This window comes from Colletes gigas, unplaced genomic scaffold (genome assembly GCF_013123115.1).
Source record: "Colletes gigas isolate AHSC1104 unplaced genomic scaffold, ASM1312311v1 Colletes_gigas_Sc00005, whole genome shotgun sequence".
In the NCBI taxonomy this organism is placed as follows: Eukaryota; Metazoa; Arthropoda; class Insecta; order Hymenoptera; family Colletidae; genus Colletes; species Colletes gigas.
The window spans coordinates 3,581,967-3,604,149 of record NW_025106634.1 but is presented as its reverse complement, the minus strand read 5'-3'; the positions used below and the strand labels follow the sequence as shown (position 1 = coordinate 3,604,149).

General features: G+C 43.4%; 1 protein-coding gene across 1 annotated transcript in view; it reads right to left on the bottom strand.

Annotated features, from left to right (window-relative positions):
- The window catches only part of LOC122395224 (BTB/POZ domain-containing protein KCTD1), a 42,801-nt gene that overhangs the window by 9,655 nt on the left and 10,963 nt on the right, over positions 1 to 22,183 (bottom strand). The window contains exons 2-3 of the mRNA XM_043392645.1: positions 8,845 to 8,928; positions 7,542 to 7,745 (exon numbers count right to left, since the gene is read on the bottom strand). Coding sequence (XP_043248580.1) covers positions 7,542 to 7,745; positions 8,845 to 8,873 — 233 coding nt within the window. The 5' untranslated portion in view covers positions 8,874 to 8,928. The remainder of the gene's footprint in view (positions 1 to 7,541; positions 7,746 to 8,844; positions 8,929 to 22,183) is intronic.

The following is a 22,183-nucleotide window of genomic DNA, read 5'->3' as shown; positions in this document are numbered from 1 at the left end:
ACGGAATCCGTGGCTTCGCATTTAGTGGTGTTCTTTTGCTGAAACGAATCACTGAACGCTGAATATTGTAATACAGTAATTTGAGACAGGTACGTCGGAACGGAGATTTATGTTACGGGTTGCATGATATATTAAACGATGGCAGCGAACGGTTACTTCTGTAGAACAGTATATTACGATTAACCATTTTCTAGATTACGGTTGCTCGTTTTTGGCGGAACGGATCTCGCGATCCGCGTGGAAGAAAGCGGAAAATTCGAATCTGTTTATCTGTTTATATGAACGTCCACGCTTCGTGCAACTTTCCCTTCTCGGGTTTCCATAATGCTCGATCTGTTTCCCCCCTGCGTTGTCTTGCCCGTCGTGTTTTAATCTGTTTGCGTAATAACTTTGAGATTAAGCCGTAGATGCAGCCTCTGGGCGCTACGCCACCGTGCAAATTGTTTTTGGGTTTCGAGTGAATTTTCACAGTTTTAATTCGCGAGTTTATATTTTGTTGCGTACGAATTCACGTATTATTGCATTTAGGCGTATCAGAGCTCCGATACGCGCAATAATGTACCGTGTGTTCGGTGCGTGGAACTGCTCTGGCTTAGATGACATTTACCGCATAATCTCTAAGGCGGAACGTTGATAATTAATTATTTCACTTTCATTTGTGTTGCAACGGATGTTACGAACCGACTACCTTCGGGCATCATTCAGGTGAATTACGAGAAGGTTAGAGGCAGAAGTGGGCGCGCGTGTGGATGTACGTCGAGATCGTAGTAAAGATAATAGCGAACTAGCGTTACGGGCATTCTAAAATGGGGTAAAAGAACAAAAGAAAGGGACGCGAGGATAACGAGAAGACATCAATTCTAGCTGACCAGATGCAAATACTAATTGGACACATTTGATGGAATTAAAATGGAAAGGAGTTATGTTACGGGCGAGTAGCGTGTTGTGCAATGTTTCCAATTGCTCGGAGGACAAACCATTTACTTCAAAACGGAAGCCATTCCCTTCTAAACCGAGTGAATCCATATAAGCGAATTCACTTATATGGAATTCGTTATAATTACTGTTGATTTTTGGGTCTCAAAACAGAGGTCTTCGATATAAGCGAATTTACATATACGGAATTCGATGTGATTACAATTGGATTTGGATTAGTCCTCAATTAATATAATCACATGTGAATTTTGGAAGCTCTAAACACAAAGATTCGATATAAGCGAATCAATGATTTCTTTCGGTTAAAAATTCTGTTGGTTCAAACAGGTGTGGCGTTGTTGAGATTCTTGAGACGACAAGTAGTGATTTATATTGATTTGTACAAGTTTTCCAGCTGTGGGAAGCATTGTGCCTACACTCAGCTCGCCTCGAACGCCGTCCATTTTGATTTCGAATACTATCGCGTCATTTCTCGAACCAGAGTGGAGTTAGAGAGCCACCCTTTGAAAATTCTATAAACTTCGATCCCCTAAATCGATCAAGAGCAAAATCTGTGATGAAAATCGTCACTGATGCAAAATTCGATCCTCCTCGTCGTTTATATTATATTTCACCAGCCTCCCTTTCTATATTCTCGTTTTAACGATTGTTCCCCGGTTTCCAGCAGATATCGAACAATATTTCCTCGATTGCTTCACGATTCGCGGCACGCAGCCTTATCCGTTCGAGATCGCGGCGCTCGATCATCATTATTATTGCTTGTCCATTGTCGTCCGTTTCTCGACCGTAGTTATAAATTCTCGTAGGTGTCTCGGCTCGAACGACGGCTATCTACGATCTTCGTCGATGTCGTTACGCGCCGACGATTGATTTAGCCGGCGTAAATCAATTTCGCGAGTAACACGGGTGTACGAGGGTGGGGCTCCGCTTTGCACCGTCCACGATATCGGTATCGTTAGATCGCCATTGATACGCGCATCTTCACCTCTAATTGAATCGCTGATTCTTATCCGACCTGCGAAAATTGATATTTACTGCGCGTTGAATCCACTCGAGGCGAGCTCCGCAGCTTGTAATTGACTCAGTCTTTTCATTCTATCGGTAATTTACTCTTCCAGAAGTGCAAAGGAGTGCCCATCTTTTCATTATTAAAAAGACAAATCTTTCCACTACTTTTATTCGTTGTCAATGAAATGTTTTCTTTCGTTTTTCAAACTTAGTATCGTTTTAAGTTTATCTAGAAAGAGTTTCAACGTAAAAAGGAGCGTTTAAAATCGGTTTCGACGTCGAATTAGGTTCGGACTGGTTTCAGGCGCGCATTGTCTAGCAACCCAACGGGTGAAAGGTGCAACTTATCGTACGATACGTAACGTATTGTGCCTTTATTTATACTTTTACCGCCTTTCTCCGATTCCAAACAAAATCGCGAAGTTTCCGCTGAAAGTTCGCTGCTCGTTCGAACCATCGACGAGACCGTAATTCTTAGGACTCGTCGAACGGAACGAATCCCATCGATCCACGGAGCGACGGAAATGACCGCGGAGGACAGGAGAAAATTAATGTGGTCTTGATTGAACGCAAAGTGTTACGTGTAACGTGGTGGCGGGAACGACACGTGGCCTGGACCGAAAGCCTTTCGACACAGTCCACCGTCTCGCGATTTCCTCGCGTTCTGCGCGGCTCGATCGGGAACGGGGCAGCAATCTCGCGATACTTTCGACAAAACAATAAGGTCGACGGCGTGTAATGAGGGAGGAAGGCGCAATCGAGCGTGACGGAGAGGTTGCCCAGGCGGTTTTCTACGATATCCACCGACGAACGCCCGTGTTCCGTTCTCCTCTTTTCTCTTTCCTCTTCGCGACACTTATCCGAGCTTGTTCAAAGCCGCTTCCACCCCGCGAACCCTCAAACCCCAGCCACGGTGACGCAGACTCCGTTTTTGCAATCAAATTGCAATCCCAGATTTCCTCTAAAAAAGAGGAAATTTTTTTTTTTTTGATAATTTATTGGCTTTCAAAAACGATCTAGTTTTGTCTCAAAACAATTTTTGAAAAAACACCCCAACTATAGAGATGCTAATTTCATGTTCGTTGCGTCGACTTGAAAATGTTTAAAAAGTTCTCGATTATTTTTTTTTTACAACTTACTGGCCTCCAGAAACAGTCTAGTCTCTTTTCGAAACAGTTTTTGAAAGAAAACCTCAACTACAGAGATGCTAATTTCATGTTCGTTGCATCGACTTAAAAATTTTTTAAAAGTTCTCGATTATTTTTTTTTGACAATCTACTGGTTTCCAGAAACAGTCTAGTCTCTTTTCGAAACAGTTTTTGAAAGAACATCCCACCTACAGAGATGCTAATTTCATGTTCGTTGCGTCGACTTGAAAATGTTTAAAAAATTCTCGATTATTTTTTTTTTACAATTTACTGGCCTACAGAAACAGTCTAGCCTCTTTTCGAAACAGTTTTTGAAAGAACACCCCATCTACAGAGATGCTAATTCCATATTCGTTGCATCGACTTAAAAATGTTTAAAAAGTTCTCAATTATTTTTTTTTACAATTCAGTGGCCTCCAAATACACCTTTTGATAGAACGTTCTAAGTACAGAGACATTGACTCTTTTTTTTCAATCGAATTGCAACCCCAGATTTCGCTTAAAGAGAAGATTTCGTGTTAGTTGTATCGACTTAAAAATTTTTAAATTTAGCTTCTTGAAAAAGATATTAATTTCAAGTTACTGGCCCCCAGAAACAGTTTAATTTTGTTCAAAAGCTTTTGCTAGCGCCTCTATAAGATGGTAATTGATTTATAGTCGAAAACTATCATCGATGTACCGAATTAATAAGAGATCATTGTTCCCATTGAATAATACTTGCGCCACGATTGTTCTAAACTCGGTGGATGTTCCTCGGCGAACAGACGCCAGTTTATCCGTTCCCATCTCGCTATTTCTCCCGGCTGCTAGGTTTATCTCCACACTTTATTAGTCGCATTATAGCGTAATTGATACCAATTGCAGAGGAGCAATCGATGCCTGGCGATGCACGGAGCCTCTTAATTGATTCTAACGTCGCTATCGTGTCGGTACGGAACACCTATAGAGTTCGTTATCGCGCTTCTCGAGATTCTTGCTCCACGAAGAATGCTCGTACCTTATTCGCGGCGATCTTGCTCAACCGTGGGTTACACAAGTACGGGTAAATCCTCGATTTGCGCAGCTAATTCGTTCCGAGGCGCGAGTCGAATATCCATAATTACTATGCACCTCAAGAAAGATGAAAAACGAGTCCTGGCTTCGATCATTTTTTTCCATCGATGAACAAGCAACATCGGAAGACATCGAGTTAGTTATTACCAACAAATTCAACATTGCAAATATATTTAATAGAATTAATAAAATACCAGTGTCTCGAGACAGCGTTTTCTCCACCGATTGGACCAAAGAAATCTTCGTCGAAAGCTTTTAACGGAATCGAACAATTTCGCGTAGGCAGATCCGTTTGGAGCGATAATTTCGCGGCCAGACAGTATCTATTGTTTCGAGCAATCCGTTCGTCTACGTAACGGGACCGGCTCGTAAATCTTGACGGGGCTCATCGTACCGGGAAACGAACCAGAGCCCCAGTGACTCGGTTAGCGATTTCGTTAACGACGCGAACGATAACGGGGCCCCGCCGGTTGTCAATTAGAATTAGCTTTCCCACGGACGCACGCGGTCCCGTCCGATCCTCCCGCGATCTCGTGCAACTAACGATTCTCTTAGCCGACAGGGGCACCAGATATCCATCCACGTCGTGGTTAGTTAGCGTACCGGTCCGATCGTAACGAGCATCGACATGGACGTCGCGAGACGCCCGCCTAACTGTATCGACGCGACGTTCCGCGCACCGTGTTACGCGGGTACAAAAATCATGGCGATCTCGTTGCATAACTTACCCGGGACGCTGTTTCTCAACGTCCCGAAACAGTCATGCGGTTGCAAACAACGGTCGAAGCTGAATATTTCGTAAGAAATAAAAACATCTGGCAAAAATAAATTGGAAAGAATTTTCGTAAGAATCACTTCTATTTATGAAATAGTTCTCGTTGCATAACATCTCCGGAATCTGTAGTTAAAACCTCTAAATATTTTTCCGTGCCCCAAAACGCGTTGTTGAACCTTCATTATTATGTTTTTTTTCTCTGATATCATTACTTCTTGGATCCATTTATTAAAGTTCTAAAGAATAGTGTCTCGAAATTTTTATGAAAATTAGATTATTTTTTGTGAAAGTCCTGTCGTTATATCAACGCTTTGGGAATAATTAATTCGCAAGTTAAACGAAGGAAATAAATTCGAACGTGGCTAAGACGCGGTGGTTCGTGTTATCGAGGCGCCAATTAGAGGCGCATCCGCGTTATCGTTAAGAGTCGAGGTAGATTTTTGCGATCGATCGACGTTTAGATAGCCGGGGGGATCGTTCGAGGAGATTAGAGTCCCGGCACGGCGCAAAGCGCAGTTGTGCTTTCACGTTACGTCTCTTTTATGCATAAAGTGCACGGGTATATCGCAAATAGCCTTTGGACACTGTCGGGCATAGTAACGGTGTGCCTGATTGCGAGCGATATGTTCTGTGAGATATGGCCTACTACGAACATCCTGGAGCGTTGTCGATGGTCACGTTTCCGCGATCCGGACATCACGCTCCCTTTCTACTCTCTAACGTTGGAATTCTTCGTACGCGGAGGACCGTTTTCGTGGAAACGCGACCGCGGCGTTAAAAATGGACTCGTATATATGCTCTGTCTGATGGAAAACGTGCAGGAATTCCACTCGAGTTACGCCCTCGTTCGTGTACTCGTTCGCGGGGTAAAGAGTGTCTTTTTAAGTGGAACTTATTAGGAACTAACGCGTTACATCGTATTTATGCGGTGTAATATACGAGGAAGGCTTCGAGACGATTTAATCACGCGGATACTTAGAGAGTTCGAGTACTTCTCGCTGTAAAATTAGTCGTAGAATTTGTCGACTGGCGATTTTAAAACGCGTACCTGGACGATCCGTTGATATATTGCGTACACGATTGGACGTCGCAAGAAAGTATTTATTTATATACGACGAAACGTAGTCATCAATCTTGACCAACCGTCGTCTTTCTACCTGCTGGGAATGTGGATTTATGCCTGCAAGAAGTGCAGCGCTCGATCATCGAACCGTGTACTGTCACCCGAACGCTTTCGCGCCACGAGTCTCTGGGCAAATTTTCCAAGACTGCTATACGTCTTCTCCGGGGAGACAACAATCTGAATTACTCGGATTCTTTCGAATAAATAAATTGTCCGGGACGATGGAAAAATTGCTCTTTCCCTCGGTAACACTGGTTCAAAGCGTTTGGCCTCAATTCCATTAGCAATTCGTATGTCACAAATTTTTTAATCGAAACAAATAGGCAATTATGCGTGCCCAATATTGAATTATTAATTTTTCTCTTTTACGAGGCAACGTACTTCTAATTTTTCCATTATATGTATGGAAAGTTGTGTTTTGAAGTTCATTCGTGAGATATCTATCTCTTTTATGTCGCATATTTTAAATATCTGTACAAAAATATACAGTACATTTACTCAAAATTAATTTCATAGAGAAAGTTACAAACTACGTCGAAATTTCGTAATTTTCATTGGATAAAAAATAAAATACCTTTGGAAACGAATTTTGTTTGAAGTCGATATCAGAGAAATGTCGTGTATACTAATTTAAATTAATTTTCAATTAAATGTACAATTTATAATCGAGCTTTATCGCACATCAGTCGTATAATCGATAGGAATTGCTGAAATTTCTTCAGATACATAGCGTCAAAGTAAATGCCAAAATAAACATAGAAGACAGCATAAATTACAACAGTAGTTATAGTCATCTGATAGAGGATGAAATACCCTTTAAAATGAGCGTTCGAACTTGTCGATAGCTTTATTAGTTCCGGAGATATAGCGCTTTTAGTTTCAAGTCGATGCGGTGGCTGGTTTCGGAGATATAAGGGGCCGAAGCGTTTGTTTACGTTCATTGAGGTCAATGAACTCGCGCGCCTCAGGTCAATGAGGCTCAACGCGCCGCGTCAGACGGAGACAGAGATAGTCAAATTAAGAAAAATACCCTTTCACATAAATGACGATATCTCGAAAACGGAAAGTCGGATCGTCAAAAACCAAAAGCCATTTCAAAGAGGAAGCTTCGCCGCAGCTAACAATGGCGCAATAATGAAGAAAATTCTAATAATTTCGAAACTACAAGTAATTAAAGTTTTAGTTATTTTCAATACGCGTTTCCCGTCAGAATACGCCATGGAGCGTCTGGCGGGTGTTTCGAGCCGACGCTAAAAACGCTCTATCGCGCATTCATTATCGCAGATTTCACTTTTCGTGCGCGTAATAAATTAGAATGACAGACGCGTGGTCGTGTTGAATGGCGGCCGCGGTGTCCGGGCGAGCTTTCCACGAGTCCGCTAAACCGCTTAACCGGCGTGTCCCGCGTGTTATTAAGCGGCCGTGGCGCCGGTTTTTCGCGTGTTATAAATATTCAGGTGAAACTCTGAGGTACGCGATCGCGCGTGTGCGTGCTTACTTCGTCAGCGTTTCGAGCGAGGAGGTGTATATTGTGCCGCCTACGTCGATGTGGACCGGTGCCGTGTACCTGGAAGCGGCCGCCACGCATGGTATCCCGGTCATCTTTTGGTTGTAGGCCGGTGCAGCCGGCGTCGGGGGCGTCGGCGACGAGGAATTCGACATTGTGGGCGACGTGGCCGGCGAACTGCTTGGCGACAGCAATCTGACAGATATACTTTCGACATTAGCCACCGTCAGCCACCCGTTCCTTACGCGAGGCGTACGAAGCGTATGCAGGAAGAACGACGGGGATGAATTAATCTCGCGAGAAATATACAGGGTGCCCCCGTAACTGGTGGCACAAACGAATAGGGGGTGATTCTACGTGAAAAATTGAATCGAAAATGTGGAATAAAATTTGTTCATATGACTCTTTATTTTCGAAAAAACGCGTGCACTTGGGCCAGCTTCAGCTCGACGTACACGACAAATTTTCGAACTTATTTTTTTCGAAAATAAAGAGTGGTATGAAAAAATGTTATTCTATACTTTCGATTCAATTTTTCACGTAGAATCACCCCCTACTTGCTTGTACCACCAGTTACGGGGACACTCTGTATATTTTGCTGAATTAAACAACGTAAACAAGCAACAATATATAAACGTAACGAATCGTGAAAGCGTAAAAGGGAGAACGGGGCCACCGCGGTCAGTAGGTCGCCACGATTACGAAAATTACAGAAATTTTTTATATTTATTTTTATGTAAAATTTTTGTTAAACGAACATACCGAGCAACGATATTACTCGAAGGTAAACTCTTGTATTTTACCTGTAACCCAACAATTTGAACGAAAAATAATTTCAAGCGAATATATTAATAATTTCACTCAAAGCGACCGTCGTTACCTCGTTCTTCCTTAAATGGTCGTACGTGCTATGGGCATATTGAAATTAAGCTTCGTAATGTTAGTCCTTCGTCGTTTCTACCGCTAGCCTTGGCCCCCTTCGAAACAAAATAATTCTCAAAATTTAATGAGATTTTCGTGAAAAAGGAAAACTTTAGTTTTTTTTTTTAATGGTCACTTTATAAAAGGCGTGTTATTAACGATTCCTTAATCCCCATCGTTCTTCGTTTGTGTTATCAATCATTGCAAATGCGTATTACTATTATTCCAATTATTTCATTCACATTTTGACGTTAATTTCTTCTCATCGACGACGGTTTCTAACATGCAAGCTTCGTTCGTAAAGTCGTTCGGAACTACGTTTTGCAATATGCGTTGCTTTTTAGGTACGTACTCTCAATAAGGCTATATTTACCTCATTTTAATTTGAGCGCTAGGGAACATATTGCGTTGTGGCAGTTCCGCCTTCGCCTCCTTTCCGTCGGCCTCACATTTCCGTCTGCAATTAAAAATCTACATTATGCACTTACAATGTTATCTCACAGAACGATATCACTAAAGAATAAACATTCCACCAAATTGTACGCGGAAAAATGTTTGTCGACAGTAACGTTATCCTTTACAGTTAATTGCTAGTAGCTTAATTTAAATTTCCAAAAGACTAAAAACAATAAAATACAAAAGCCCGAAGCCTCCATCATTTCTCTTAAGTTTCTCGACCACTCGATCTATCCCGATAATTGTCACACGGGGGACGTTATTGTGCAATTGTCCGGTTCAAACGGTTTGCAGCCGCCATTTAGAAGTCAAAACGGTGCACTGGTCGCCGCTGACATTAGCGCGGAACTTTCCCCTCCTAACGAGGTCGCGTTCGCGCCGATTTCAATCGCCCCAGAGCTTGATTTAATTTATCGACGCTCACGGTTTGGTCGTCGGGGCGATGATAAGGCTGATTTAACGGAGCATTGTTTTCGGTCGAACGGTCCGCCCAGCACGGTTCCCCGGCCCGTCACCGGTTTAATCGGACCGTTAATTAGTAATTTTCATACGTATTAATAAGGCAATTAACGGGCGAAACAATATTTAACGACAGTCCGACCGCTCGAGGGAAAACCAAACCCGAGCGGGTCCGAGGAACGAGAAAATTGGAAAGGCTGGGTCGCCTCGGCCGACGGTTTAAAGAGATCCTGGACTCATTTCCAGCCTGTGTACACACGAAACTCCTACGCTTTGTTCCACGGCCTCTCTCGCCACGGTAGCCCCGAATTCTTCCGCTCGAGATCACGCGGCCCTCCAAGAGAGAGAGAGAGAATTAGGTAAAGGAAATTGATTTGTGTCGGTTGACACAGGGAGTTGTAAGGATGAATTCGAGGCTCGTACGAATTTTCGTTTGTTGACCGTTCCCTTTCGGTAGATCTATCCACGAAGACGCTATTGGCCTGAAAGATAGCCCCCTTAGAGGCTACGGTCATTTTATATTTTAAGACACGTTTATCGCGCCAAACGTTCGCGATCGAAAGCTTTCAAGCACGATTCACTTCGTACGATTACCGCTAATGGAAACATTCGTTCGCGTAAGTGGATAGCAGCGAATGTCAATATTACGGTGTGCAAACCGTGTTGGAGTGAAATTACGTTGTAGGAGCTTCGCGTTACACGAGAATTGTCTGTATATTATACGTACTCTATACGCGCATTTGCTTGTTATCCTGCCAGAGTTACACAACGTCGCATCTCGTTCAACCGGGATATGAATTTATTAGCCGTAGCTTTAGATCACGACTCGTTTTAATTTCCAACCAGCGATCCGTTTGCACAGAGTTTCTTTCGTGTCTTTTCCACGCCTTCGTTTTGAAAACGGGAGGCTTCAATGACTCTGCTAGCCAAGAGAGATCATACCATATAGTAAAAATTATCATCCCCCCAAATTCCAGGATTTTACCTATCGATGTGTCCATCTTTTCAAAATTGATTTCTCGACAAAATTACACCAGAAGAAAGCTGAGTTTTTATATGGAATCTTGGGTGATTCCCCGGCCTCGAGACGGCGAATTGAATAAATAACAAAGAGAATTCAGCGGAGCGAGTCGAACGCGTTGCAACGGTAAATCAATTAACTTCACCCCAAACATCCGGATCATTCTGACTGCGTAAAATCGGCCCGCCGCGGCGGGGTTGGCGTTCAGCGGGTATAAATCATTCCCCCGACGCGGTAACGTTAGTCTTCGCCGTATAAACATCGATAAATACGAGGCAGTGTGTATCGTGGGGGTATTAAAGAACCGAGGCGAAAGTACCATCGACCACGAAACTCGAGACGGGAAAAAGGTTCCCTTCGCGGCCGCGATATTTATTTTCAAGCCGGAGTTCCTGCGACGACGTCGACGAGGAGGAAGGCGAGGGGGACTGGTTTCTCTTTTCCCCCCTCCTCCTGCCCCCCTTTTTCTTCTCGTCCTGGTCCGCGATGCGCCAGCATGCGCCGTGGCGCATCGCCGCGGGGACCGCGCGAAACGCGATGCACCGTCTTTTCTTGGTCGCTGCGAGATACTCCGTCGTCGTCGGTTAACCCCAGACCACGAACAGACGGATAGATACACGCTCGCTGATAAAAGTTAAGAAACAAAGCCGTTACCGCGCGATCTCCACCTTCTAGGACGCGTAGGTTACAAGTTACAGCGATGATTCGTTAAATGAACCCCTGGACGCGATTTGTAAATCGAATGTTTCCATCCCTCGCAACTCGTGGGGCATCCCCTTTGAAGCCAGTAAAGCGTCGAAGACGTTTAAAACACGTTACGAGTTGATACGACAATGATTCTTAAAATGAACCACAGATATACAGGGATAAAAGTTAAGAAACGAAGCAATTTGAGAATTGTCATATGATTTTCGTCCTCTGTGATGCGTAGATTAGAACTTATCTGCAATGATTCTTAAAATGAACACGTGATTCGTAAGTTGAATGTTTTTATCCCCTTCTTCGAAGCCATCGGGGTGTCGTTTTGTATGGAAGATGTACGAAAGATGAACGTGCCAATTCCGCTGTTCATTTTAAGAATCATCAGTGTAAATCATAATTGTACAAAGACTGTGATTTGAAACTTAATAATGAATCTCAAGAAATACGAAGGCTTCTCCTAATAAATTGAGTACGTATGGCAAACAAACACGGCAAAAGGGCAACGTTTAACTACTTTAAAAAGTAGGGTAGTTGAACCATTTGAGATAGATCAGAAAAATATAACGAACACGGATGGTTTGGAATAAATTTTTAAACTTCGTTTCCTTGGAGGAGATACTCGAAGCTTGTCAATGAGAATGTACCCTTAAGAAGAAGTCGGAGGAGGGCAACAACGGCCATGCTTGTCGCCCGGGGCCGATCGACGACCTCACGTGGACGGTCATGAATGCAGAATAACTGACGAATACAAGCATGGTTGTTTATTTGGACGGTTGGCCCATATATTTCAGCCCCTCGCTGACGTGGCCTCCATACTCGGCGCAGACCACCCTCTTTCACTCTCGCGAATAATTATAAGCATCGGGACACTATTTTCGAGAAAACTCATACATTTAGATTCACACGAGTAGTCAGAAGCTCCGTTTAAACTATCAAAAAATGAATCGTAATAATCTGACTCACTGTCAGTGATGGACATTCTTTACATTTTTATATCACCGTATCTTACGATCGACATGGACGTTGATTATTCGTACAACGATAACTAATAGTATCCATTCTGCTTGCTTTATTTGCTGACATTGTAAGTGGAATGAGATCTGTCACGTTGATCAACGATGTCTCGCTACCAGAGACGCAAGGATGTCTCCTTCGGTTTCTAATTTCCCTCGGTTCACCATTTTTCATTGAAACAATTTCTAATTCGTTTCCCTCTAAACGCACGAAAGTCTACGACCTATTGTTCGCGTGTACCGCTTTCATCCACCGGGTAATGAAACACTAATGATCTATCTAATTGACCCACATCTTAATCTCTATCTTGTACACGACGCGATATTAGAGCCCGCGAGAAAGTTTACACGCGATCGAACGTTTGATAAATAGTCGAATCGCGAAGATGCCGTTTCACGTATTGTTCGCGAGATTGATTTGAATCCAGAGCTGTTTATAACAACGTCCCGGTAACGATCATCGCGGATACGAATGCCTCCGGGCGATCGATCGCCGCGTACGCGAGTGCCATTAATAAAGATGCAGCGTACGGATGTGCCAGGTAATTAACCTGTATCATGATCGCGCCGTAAATCGCCTTCGAGAGTGATCTAAAAGAGGTTAATTATCCAAACTCGGTATTCTAGATTTCGTTCGATTTTCGTTCCCGACCTGGTTAGTTGGAAAGTGTATTCGTCTCGAAGATCTCGTAGATACACAGGGTGGTCCATTAGTAATAGAACCAGCGGGACATTTTCTCTTTCAGTGTGGAAGAACAGAAATATTGAAAGCGTTAATAATTACATTTATATTTTCTTTTCTAATTTTTATATAAATTCGATGTCCCGGAGCGATGATTCGGGACACCGAAAACGTTCGATACGCATCGGTTGCTCGACAAGAGTTTTCCATTTGATGGTATTTCGTTTCCAAGCGTACCATCCTATAGAAACGCAACCATTTGTATTCCATCGGGATAGTTAGCGTTATTGGTCGGCTCGTAATAAATTACTAACGAACGGGGACAGGACTAGCCGGAGAAAGTAGGGGAGTATCGCGACGGTGTAACAGCTGGTCTATCGTGTGTCGACAACGCAGAAAAGAACCGCGTTAGCGTGTAAAATTTACGAACGACGTGCGCGCGTATGATCAACACGATCACAAAGACAGGACACAGTCGTACATTACGATAATGAACGCGACGCCCGGAGGGTGTTTACCGAACGACACCTTAATGCGCGCGGATCGCATCTTTAAAGCGTCCCGGAGGTAAATAAGAAAAAAGAATTTCCACGATGCAATACCATGGTTTCCTTGACGCTAAATTTAGAGAATGAAAATCAACAGGAAACGTCTGCTGCGCATTCGAAGCGTCCATCTTCGATTTACAATTATATCGACGTTATAAATCCTGCTTAAAAAGGGGCTTCTATTTCGGTGGATTCAAAAAAGTAAATTTTTTTTTTGGCAAGCTTGGAAGGAACATTTTATTTTTTAATCTAATTTCCATAGTTCGTCCATTTATGTTTGTTAGTTTTACTTTGCGATCAAAAATCAAACTGTGTTTTATTTTATTTTTGTATAAATTCAATTTTAATTTTCATTCAAAGATGAACAGTTGTTTGTTCTTGATTTGAAATATTTATTCAGATGGGAATTTTTTGTCCCTATTTCTGTTCTCTCTGGCGAGCGTGACTGCAACAGCGGAAGTAGAATGGGACGATACTGGGCAGCCCAGGCGCGTAATACAGTGAGTTTCGAATTGAGGGGCGAGAGGAATATTTTCAATGTGGATGATCAAGCAACTATTCATATTGAAGAATCGATTTTCTTTTCGTCGCAAAAACACTTAACGAATTTTTTTCTCGAAAGTGGGCAGGATTTCGGGGATATGTGTATTCACTAAAAATGATTGTAATTGCCCTCTCTAGCTACAAATAATTTTTTTAGAATGATTTGAAATTTTTTTTTTCGCCGAAAAATTTAGGCACGTACCCCCTGTCGATTTTTCGTAAAAATTTGTTTGACGCTGTACGGAAAAGTTGTGTAATACTGTTTAGTAGGTATCCATGGGCTCTACCTCAGAAAAAAAGTTTCATTGAAATATATTTACTATTGTAGGAGTTATGGTTGTTTGAAAATTGAACCATTTTTATGGGGCTTTTCTAACTTTACGGGGTTAAGGAACAACTTTTTGAATATTTTTAGAATTTCTACATATTCTACGCTAAAATACGCGTCGTTTGCTTTTTTAAACGTTAAAATCCCCCACTCCGTTCAGAAGTTATGACATTTTAAAGATACGCATGTAATTTCAGGGAAGCATTTCTGGGCCTCACATTAGATTTTCGGTAAGGAATTTTTTTCTCGAAAATGCGTAGAATTTCGGGGCTATGTGTAATAACCAAAAATGATTGTAATCGACCCATGCAATCGAAAATAATTTTTTTAGAACGATTTGAAAAATTTTTTTTCACAGAAAAATTTCAGCACCTATCCGATTTTTTTTCTCAAAAGTGGGTAGGATTTCGGGGGTAAATTTGGTAAAAATGGATCTAGAATCTTCCATTAAAATTTTTCCCAGGAGTGGTAGAACACCCTGCATATCACAGTCGCTAAAAAAAAAACATTCGACGATGCATAAAAATAATACATTTTAAAAACATCGAGGGATTTATATCATTCCTTTACAAGTGTGCATAAATAAGAACCCCTTGTGAAAAAGTTAGCAAAAGTCTTGTCACTGATTTTAAATATATGACATGTGCTCACATTGAGCTATAAATGGAACCGATTTTTATACAATTTCCGAGGAAAGAGATGTTTTCCGTGTTGCCTTTGGAACCGTTTGAAAACCACTGCGTTGGTAGCGCGCTGAGGAAGAACGCGCATTCTTATTGCGATCGTCGTGGTCGGTTTGTCGCGTTCCCCGCGACAGTTGTGTGCACAGCGCGGAGCAGTCATCGTGTTCCAAGTGACCAGCTGCGTTGCACGTGCGCCTTCAAGATGAGCGTCGCCCGGGGCCACGACGAGGAGGCGTCTAACACGTTCTGAGGACACGCGCGTGTCCTCAGCGCGTGTACGACGTCGCGGGCTAGAAGTCTGCTAGTAAGTTTGCGTGGACGCCCGACCGACCGCCCCGGGCCGTCCGCGTATGCAAATTCCGCCTGTTGTCGAGCGTGCAACCACGCGTTTCCGGAAAACGTGTCGCCGCGACGTGAATATCCCACCGATCCCATCGACACCTCCACTGGAGGAGGGGAATCCTTCGAGGAAACAACGTTTCCTTCGCGAAGAAACGGTTTAAGGTTACCCACGACGCGTCGCGATGCAATATTCGATAAACAGACGCGTCTCTGACGAATCAGTTTGGATATTCTTTGCGGTATTCAAACTTATGACAGTACTCTGGGGACGTACAAGATTTGGCCATCTTGCTATCTGCTCGTTGTTTCGATATTTTGAATTTGAAAGCAGAAGAGCAAGGAACAGATGGGTCAGTCGAGCGCTTGCGAGAGAGACAAGAGCGTGGCCCTCTGGTGGCGAGTACGCGAGGTGACGTCACAAACTTGACCTAGCCTTTCTTAAAACACCGAAAGAATGGATACATTAAGAGAATATATTATTAAATTTTTGTTGTCCCAGACGAATGGTGAACCTAAATAAAATTAAAAAAAGAAACAGAACAGAGAATGTGAAATTTCTCTATGACTAAGGAGAGTTTACATCAGACTTGACTGCCTTGATTTAGTTAAAACGTTCGATGTTTTTGCGTGGCAACGTGGGGGTTAATTAAAATTCATTATTTAACAGACGGTCGACTGTGCGTTCCTTTTGAAATAACGCAGTAACCAGCTCCGACGTAAATTGATAAAAAGATGGAAAATATAATTTGGCTCGATCAGCGGGCTTCGCTCTCGCGATTTCGTTACGACCGCCAGCAAACCGCCAGTTCCCTGAATAATATCTGTAATGCAACGGTATTTTCGAACGTGTGCGTGTGTTCCGGGCCGCAACGTAATCGGGGAAATTATCGATGCGTATAACTAGCAGAACGGTGAAATATTGAATTAAACCGCGTCGCGGCCTGCGTACAATCCGAGGCGATTTTCGTTTTAAACGTTGCATGATTTTCACGTTCAATTTCGAATCCTCTGGACGTCGTTGTTTAAATTCGACTGCTTCGAAGTAGTCTCAGACATCGATCGTGACGTTTCTGGATCCGCGCTTCCAAGAAGTTTATTTCCATAAACTTTGATAAATGTTCGGAAATATCCACCGTCGATTCGTTACGTTCCATCGAAACAGGTTTCTCAAACATGACTCTACGCGAGCCAATCTGCACAATAGCTGAAACGATTGGCAACCTGTCGAGGACGCGTCTGCATCGTTGTCGCGAATAAAAATGAAAAAATTTTTCTCGCAGAATAGAAAAACGTGCGATTCGAAGGGAATTAATTTCACGTCGTCCAGGAGCGAAATGAAAAAGAAAACGCACAATGTACGATTTCGCGAAGTTCGTAAAGAACTTGGGGATTCGAAATAGCCGGTTGCAGGAACCGTTAAAATATTCAGACGATAATATTCGTACGAACAAAGGCATTCGTACGCGCGGCGTTGTGCGGTTCCGAGCCCTCGAGGAGTTGCAGGTCCACCCTACCCGAGGACTTGGCCAACGCTTCAGGGTCAACGTCACACGCACACGCCGGGCACACACAAGCTTATAAATTCAGGAAACTCGAAACCAGGCTCGCCTGGTACGCGGTACGTGCTGGCCACCTGAACTCGTTGCGTCGGAATTGTACAAGAAACCGAGTCGAGAGAGCTACGTCGAGCGCTGAGGACAACGGTGGCCCGCGGCCTCTGCGAATGCAAATTCGAAAATGCCTCATTTCCCTCCGCGGGTAGTATTATTTGAACGCCGGGGGTCGCGTTAATGCTACGAGTCCGAGGATTCTCTCTTCGCTACCGGGACCACCGAAGCTTCCTCTTTTATTTTCTTTCGAAGAAATCACGATGATCGAGAGGTCGTGCTCGGGGAACACGAAGACCCACGGATACTTATCCCGTCTTCCTTCGTTTCCTCCTCGCCTCTAATTTTAGTTTATCGCCACAGCTATGTCGTATTCCACGCAATTAAGGAACCAGTCTCCGGTATTTTCGGCATGCAAAATTAAAGGATATTTGCATCGTTCTTTTCCCTCGATAATTGGATCCGAACGAAGTCCGGTAGACGTAGATCGTTATCTACTGTACTTTTGATTAAATATACGTTTTGTCTGTAATTTTAATTTATCATTGCATTCTACGTGGTTACGATTAAGGAGTCTGTTGTTTTCAGGATCTGAAATGTTCTGTCTTCGACTGTTATTTTATTTTTTTATTATAGCTACTTAAAGCAGACGATCTTTTTTTATTCTGCATTCACAGAATTTGTGCCTCTTAACGTTATTTTTCCTGTTGTCTCCTTGATATTCTCCCCGGATTTATTCTACCCGACCTTACATTTTACGTTTTGTCGTCTCATTTGTTCCTTGCTCGAGTTTCCTTTGAGTTGGCCTTTTTTGTTAATCCGGGTCGTTTCCAACAAATTCGATATCCTATTTCACGTTCGATGGTACCATACTTGTCCATTGAAATGCATTCGTGTAATGGAATATTTCTAGCCGAGAAACAAATATCGCTCCGCAATATTTTATTCGTTCAAAACGATTTCTTCTTAAAAAAATATTAGTATTTTCTATTTATTCTTAAAATTGATAAAAATCAAATTCGGTGCCGAGTTACAAACTAACGTCCGCGGTTGGCCGGGCAATTACGACGGCAGCTCGTGCCTCGTTTCGTATCGAGGATGCTTGCAAAAAGAAACAGCCCTTATTACAGGTACATATGTCGATCATTAGCGCGTTTCATTAGCGCTCGACGATCATGAGGAGGCTATAAACGCGCACTTAGTGGCGGACGCGAGAACCGTGTTCGAAACACTCGTCGCTCGTTAACTTCCTCTTTGCATTACGTTTGCATTGATTTTCAGTTCCGACTGTCTGCTCTCGATACGCAGCTGTGCATGATTTTGCTGTTTCGACGCGGTAAACTTTCGACTCTACTGATTGCGATCGGAATCTAGTTATTGTAATTGTCCCTTTGTTTTCTCCCTTTTTTACCATCCACCTCGGTAACTTTAATCCTCGTCGGCGGTTCGAAAGCTCTGTACACTAAAAATTCGACACACTTTATTCCCACATGAGCAATACAATTTTTAGATTCGTTGATAAAATAATTTTCCATTAATATTTTAACAATTTTAAATATACCAACTTTATAAAAAAAAAAAATGAAACAAGCATCTTCGTGCAATACTTCGTGAGAAATTTTAGAAACAATTCAATAATATTATATCAAAGATCGACGATCGTACATTTCCTTTCGAGAACGAAAGGGAACGAGCGATTTGGGGCAACCTAACATTTCCGTCTAGGCGACAGTTGCACGCGGTTGTCGTTTGCTGACTAACCGTAGAAACTGGAACGCGATCGGATTGTTTGTGTTTCGTATGCGTCCGCGCGTATTCACCGAGGCGTGAAAATGACCGCGATCTAACGTTTTCAACTGGCTTTCTTCTCCGTCTCCGTCTCGTAGTCGTCCCTGGAATGCTCGCGACCGATCGATCGGACTTATCGTCGATTAAATGGACTCTCTCGCCAATGATAATCGACAACCTTTGGCTACTAAAACGATCGTGGAGGGAACGAGTATTCCCGTTCACCGTGGCTGGATTTCTCCTTATGATTTACGCGATTCGAAACGGTGACCACTCCGCTATCCGATGACATTTAGCTATTATAATAATTTTCGAAGGAATCACAAAAGTAAAAGTCTGTTGCACGACTTAAAATCTGTTTAATATTTATACATTTTTCTAAATAACTACTCTATTCCTTCACTTTATCAAGGATTTCAGAGTGTAACGCCACAAAACTTTACAATTTTTACGATAAAAACGTTAAAACGAGCATTAAAGGGTTAACGAAACGACCAGAAAGCGTCCACGACAAAACAATTCAATTTCATCGAACGATTAATTAACGAAAAGTGGCATCGAAGCTCGATCGACAAACCCTCGGAAAGAGTCCATCCGCTTCCCGTTGTTTGGCCAATCCAGTTCGATAATTAACCGTGGCAACGTAAAATACGCGGCACCGAAACGCGCTATAAATCGGCGCGTTTACGTTGCGGTGATACGCGAACTGGGTCAGCGATCGAGGCAGAGTCGCGGGTCACGACCCCTCCGGTCGACCATAATTTCGTATCTGGCCATCCCCGGCAATTTTCGCGACCGGGTACGCCGAGGACGTTCGACGTGTAACGTCCTTGACTGCTGGAGGACTTCCTTCGCTGTGCGAGCTTTCACGCTGACCCACATCCGCCGCTACGCGAGTAACTCGTTAGATCCGCTGATTGAAGATCGGACGAGGAACGGCACGGTAGTTATTACCAGGTTTAATAAGCGTCGGTGCTTTCGAGAGATAGATGAAGCCTTCTTGGCTCACCTTAGCGCGACGTGCACGCCAGAAGGACGCGGCGTAATGAGGAGGAACAAGAAGAAGCGGAAAGGAGAGAAGAAAAACCGGGGGGGGAACGGTTGTCGCCGCGTTGGCTGACACGGTCGAGATTTAACTTATCTTTAACGAAGCAATGAGCTATGTTTTTTTTAAAAATTCATATTCCGACGTTCTGAAACGCTGTCTGCTTTGAACCTCGAGACACGAACCCTCGGAGTTGACACGCCGCCGGGCATCAGCGTTTACCGATGTGAGGTCCTTAGAAACGCCGCGACGCTCACGCACGCGTACTCGATTCGGTCTTTTTAGAGCCACAAAGTCCGTACAGACTCAACTTTGAGGGTTAGTGTCTCGTACCGAAGGATAAAAATAGCGTTTCGAAACCGTCTCGATGTCTACGACGATGAAAAATCGCTAATTTCAAGTTACAAAGATACCCAATACGAAATTAAGTCTTTGGACTGTGGGGGTTCGTAGCCTCCCGTACTCGCCGCCAGAGGGCGACACTCTCGTGTCTCTCGCAAGCGCTCGACTATCAAATGTCCCCAGTCTAAGCGAGGGTCTGCTAGGATTACTCTCATCGACAAGAACGTTGCAGGGCCAGGCGAAGCATCGAAGAGTAAAAGAGTCTTCTCGACTTCATTAAACGTTCGAAACGTGAATGGCGGCCCCGCTGGGCACAAGAAAAAGCTTCGAGGAGGTTTAACACGACGATGGAACGCGATGTCACCGTACGGGTACCAGGCAAAGAACGTCAGGGAGCAAGAGACGATCGCGTGTTCATTGTCCCGGCGCGATTACCTGTACGGTTGCGCAAATAAAAAAGGTCCGTGTTGCCCGATGGCGGCAGGGGGTGTGTGGGGGGGGGGGGTGGAAGAAGGGGGCACGAGAGTAAAAGGAAGAGGACGAGAAGGAAGAGGACGAGAAGGAAGAGGAGTGGGCTCCTTTTCTTTGGTGCATGCACGAGCTTCGATAGTGGATGGCCGAAGCGCGTGCCGACCGGTTTGGCTTGCGCTCGCAGTTACCACGAACGCTTACGTAGGTAGTCTGAAATTTATCGATGCCGTGGCCTGGCACGTAGTCCCGCTTATCCTTTCAGAGCACCCGGAGAGTGCTTGTCGCTTAATTCTCGTTTAGAGAAGCTTCAATTAACCAACGATCCATCACGTCCGGATACTTCGCCTCGTTGGGCAATACGTTCGTCTATTAAATGAAAAAATCCCCTCACACACTGGTCGCTTCGAGCCTCTACGCACAAAGTGAAACGAACCTGGCTGTTAGTCCTGACTTGCAGGACTTAACGGATTACCCAACCGGTTCGATCTGTTATAAGGAAACGCACGCAATATGATTACTCTGCCATCTCTGCCCGGTCATTTTCTAATTGTTGCGTAGAAATATCCATCGAGCGTTCGCAAAAGGGCTATATCTGCCTAGTTTTGCTGTAGAGTTACCAAAATTGGAGTAGAATTGGTGACCCCATGTGGTTCTTTTTGTGTCACGAAAGAAGTAGATCATTCTTAATCAATCTTATATACATAACAATATCTATCTATTGAGCATTTGCAATGCTTATTTTTGCTCTAGAATTACCAAAATGGTGGAGCAAAGTCGACGACTCCAATAGGTGCTATCTCTTCTTAGATACGTAATTCTTTTTGTGCCACGAAAGAAGCAGATCATTTTTATATGCAAAAAAGCTATTACTCCTTAAGTTATAGATCCAGAGACTTTTAAATAAATATTACTAGAACACACAAAAAAAGTATCTGCAGTGGGAGCAGAAAGCATTGGAGTATAAAAGACCAAAAACACGTTAATTAGAATCGAACGACCAGCGTCCTACGAAAACCCAACGATTCGAGTAATTACACACTCTGCTAATTACGCGGATGTAAAATATTCTAATTTCGTTTGAAGCTGGTTAACGAGAGCCGAGCAGAGGACGAACGGGAATTTAATTCCTTGACTCGGCCGGTCGAATTACTTGAATCAGGATTTAAATTTCCTTTATTAATTTTTTGTCGCTAGAAGTTCCCCAAGTTCTCGCTTGTTGTTTCTTTATCATTAACCAGCCCCGGTAACTCGTAAGTTTCTCTGTGCCCGTGCCATTAACGCCGGGAACACATTTCTTTCGTGATACGGAAACTATGTTCCGCGCGAAGCAAACGCGTTTCGTCAGAAGATCGAGGATACCGGCCAAAGTACACGAAAAGGTTTAACGATAATTATCCGCGAAGCTGTCGGTCGGTGGTTTTGCATAGCTGAGCACGATAAAGTAATTTACAACAGTCGAATGGACGAGCCACCGACGAATTATTGCAGGCCGTGTGTATATATCCCGCTTGTAAAAACAGACTTTACAATGCAAATGGCCGCTCGAGTTCAACGTTACTTTTCTAAAGGCTACCCGTTGCACCGAAACATCGTTTTTGAATTTCATTAAACTTTTTACATGCACGAGAGCTTCCATCGTTCTGCGTTCCCGCGCGCTCGCGGACGGATATTTAGTTACGTTA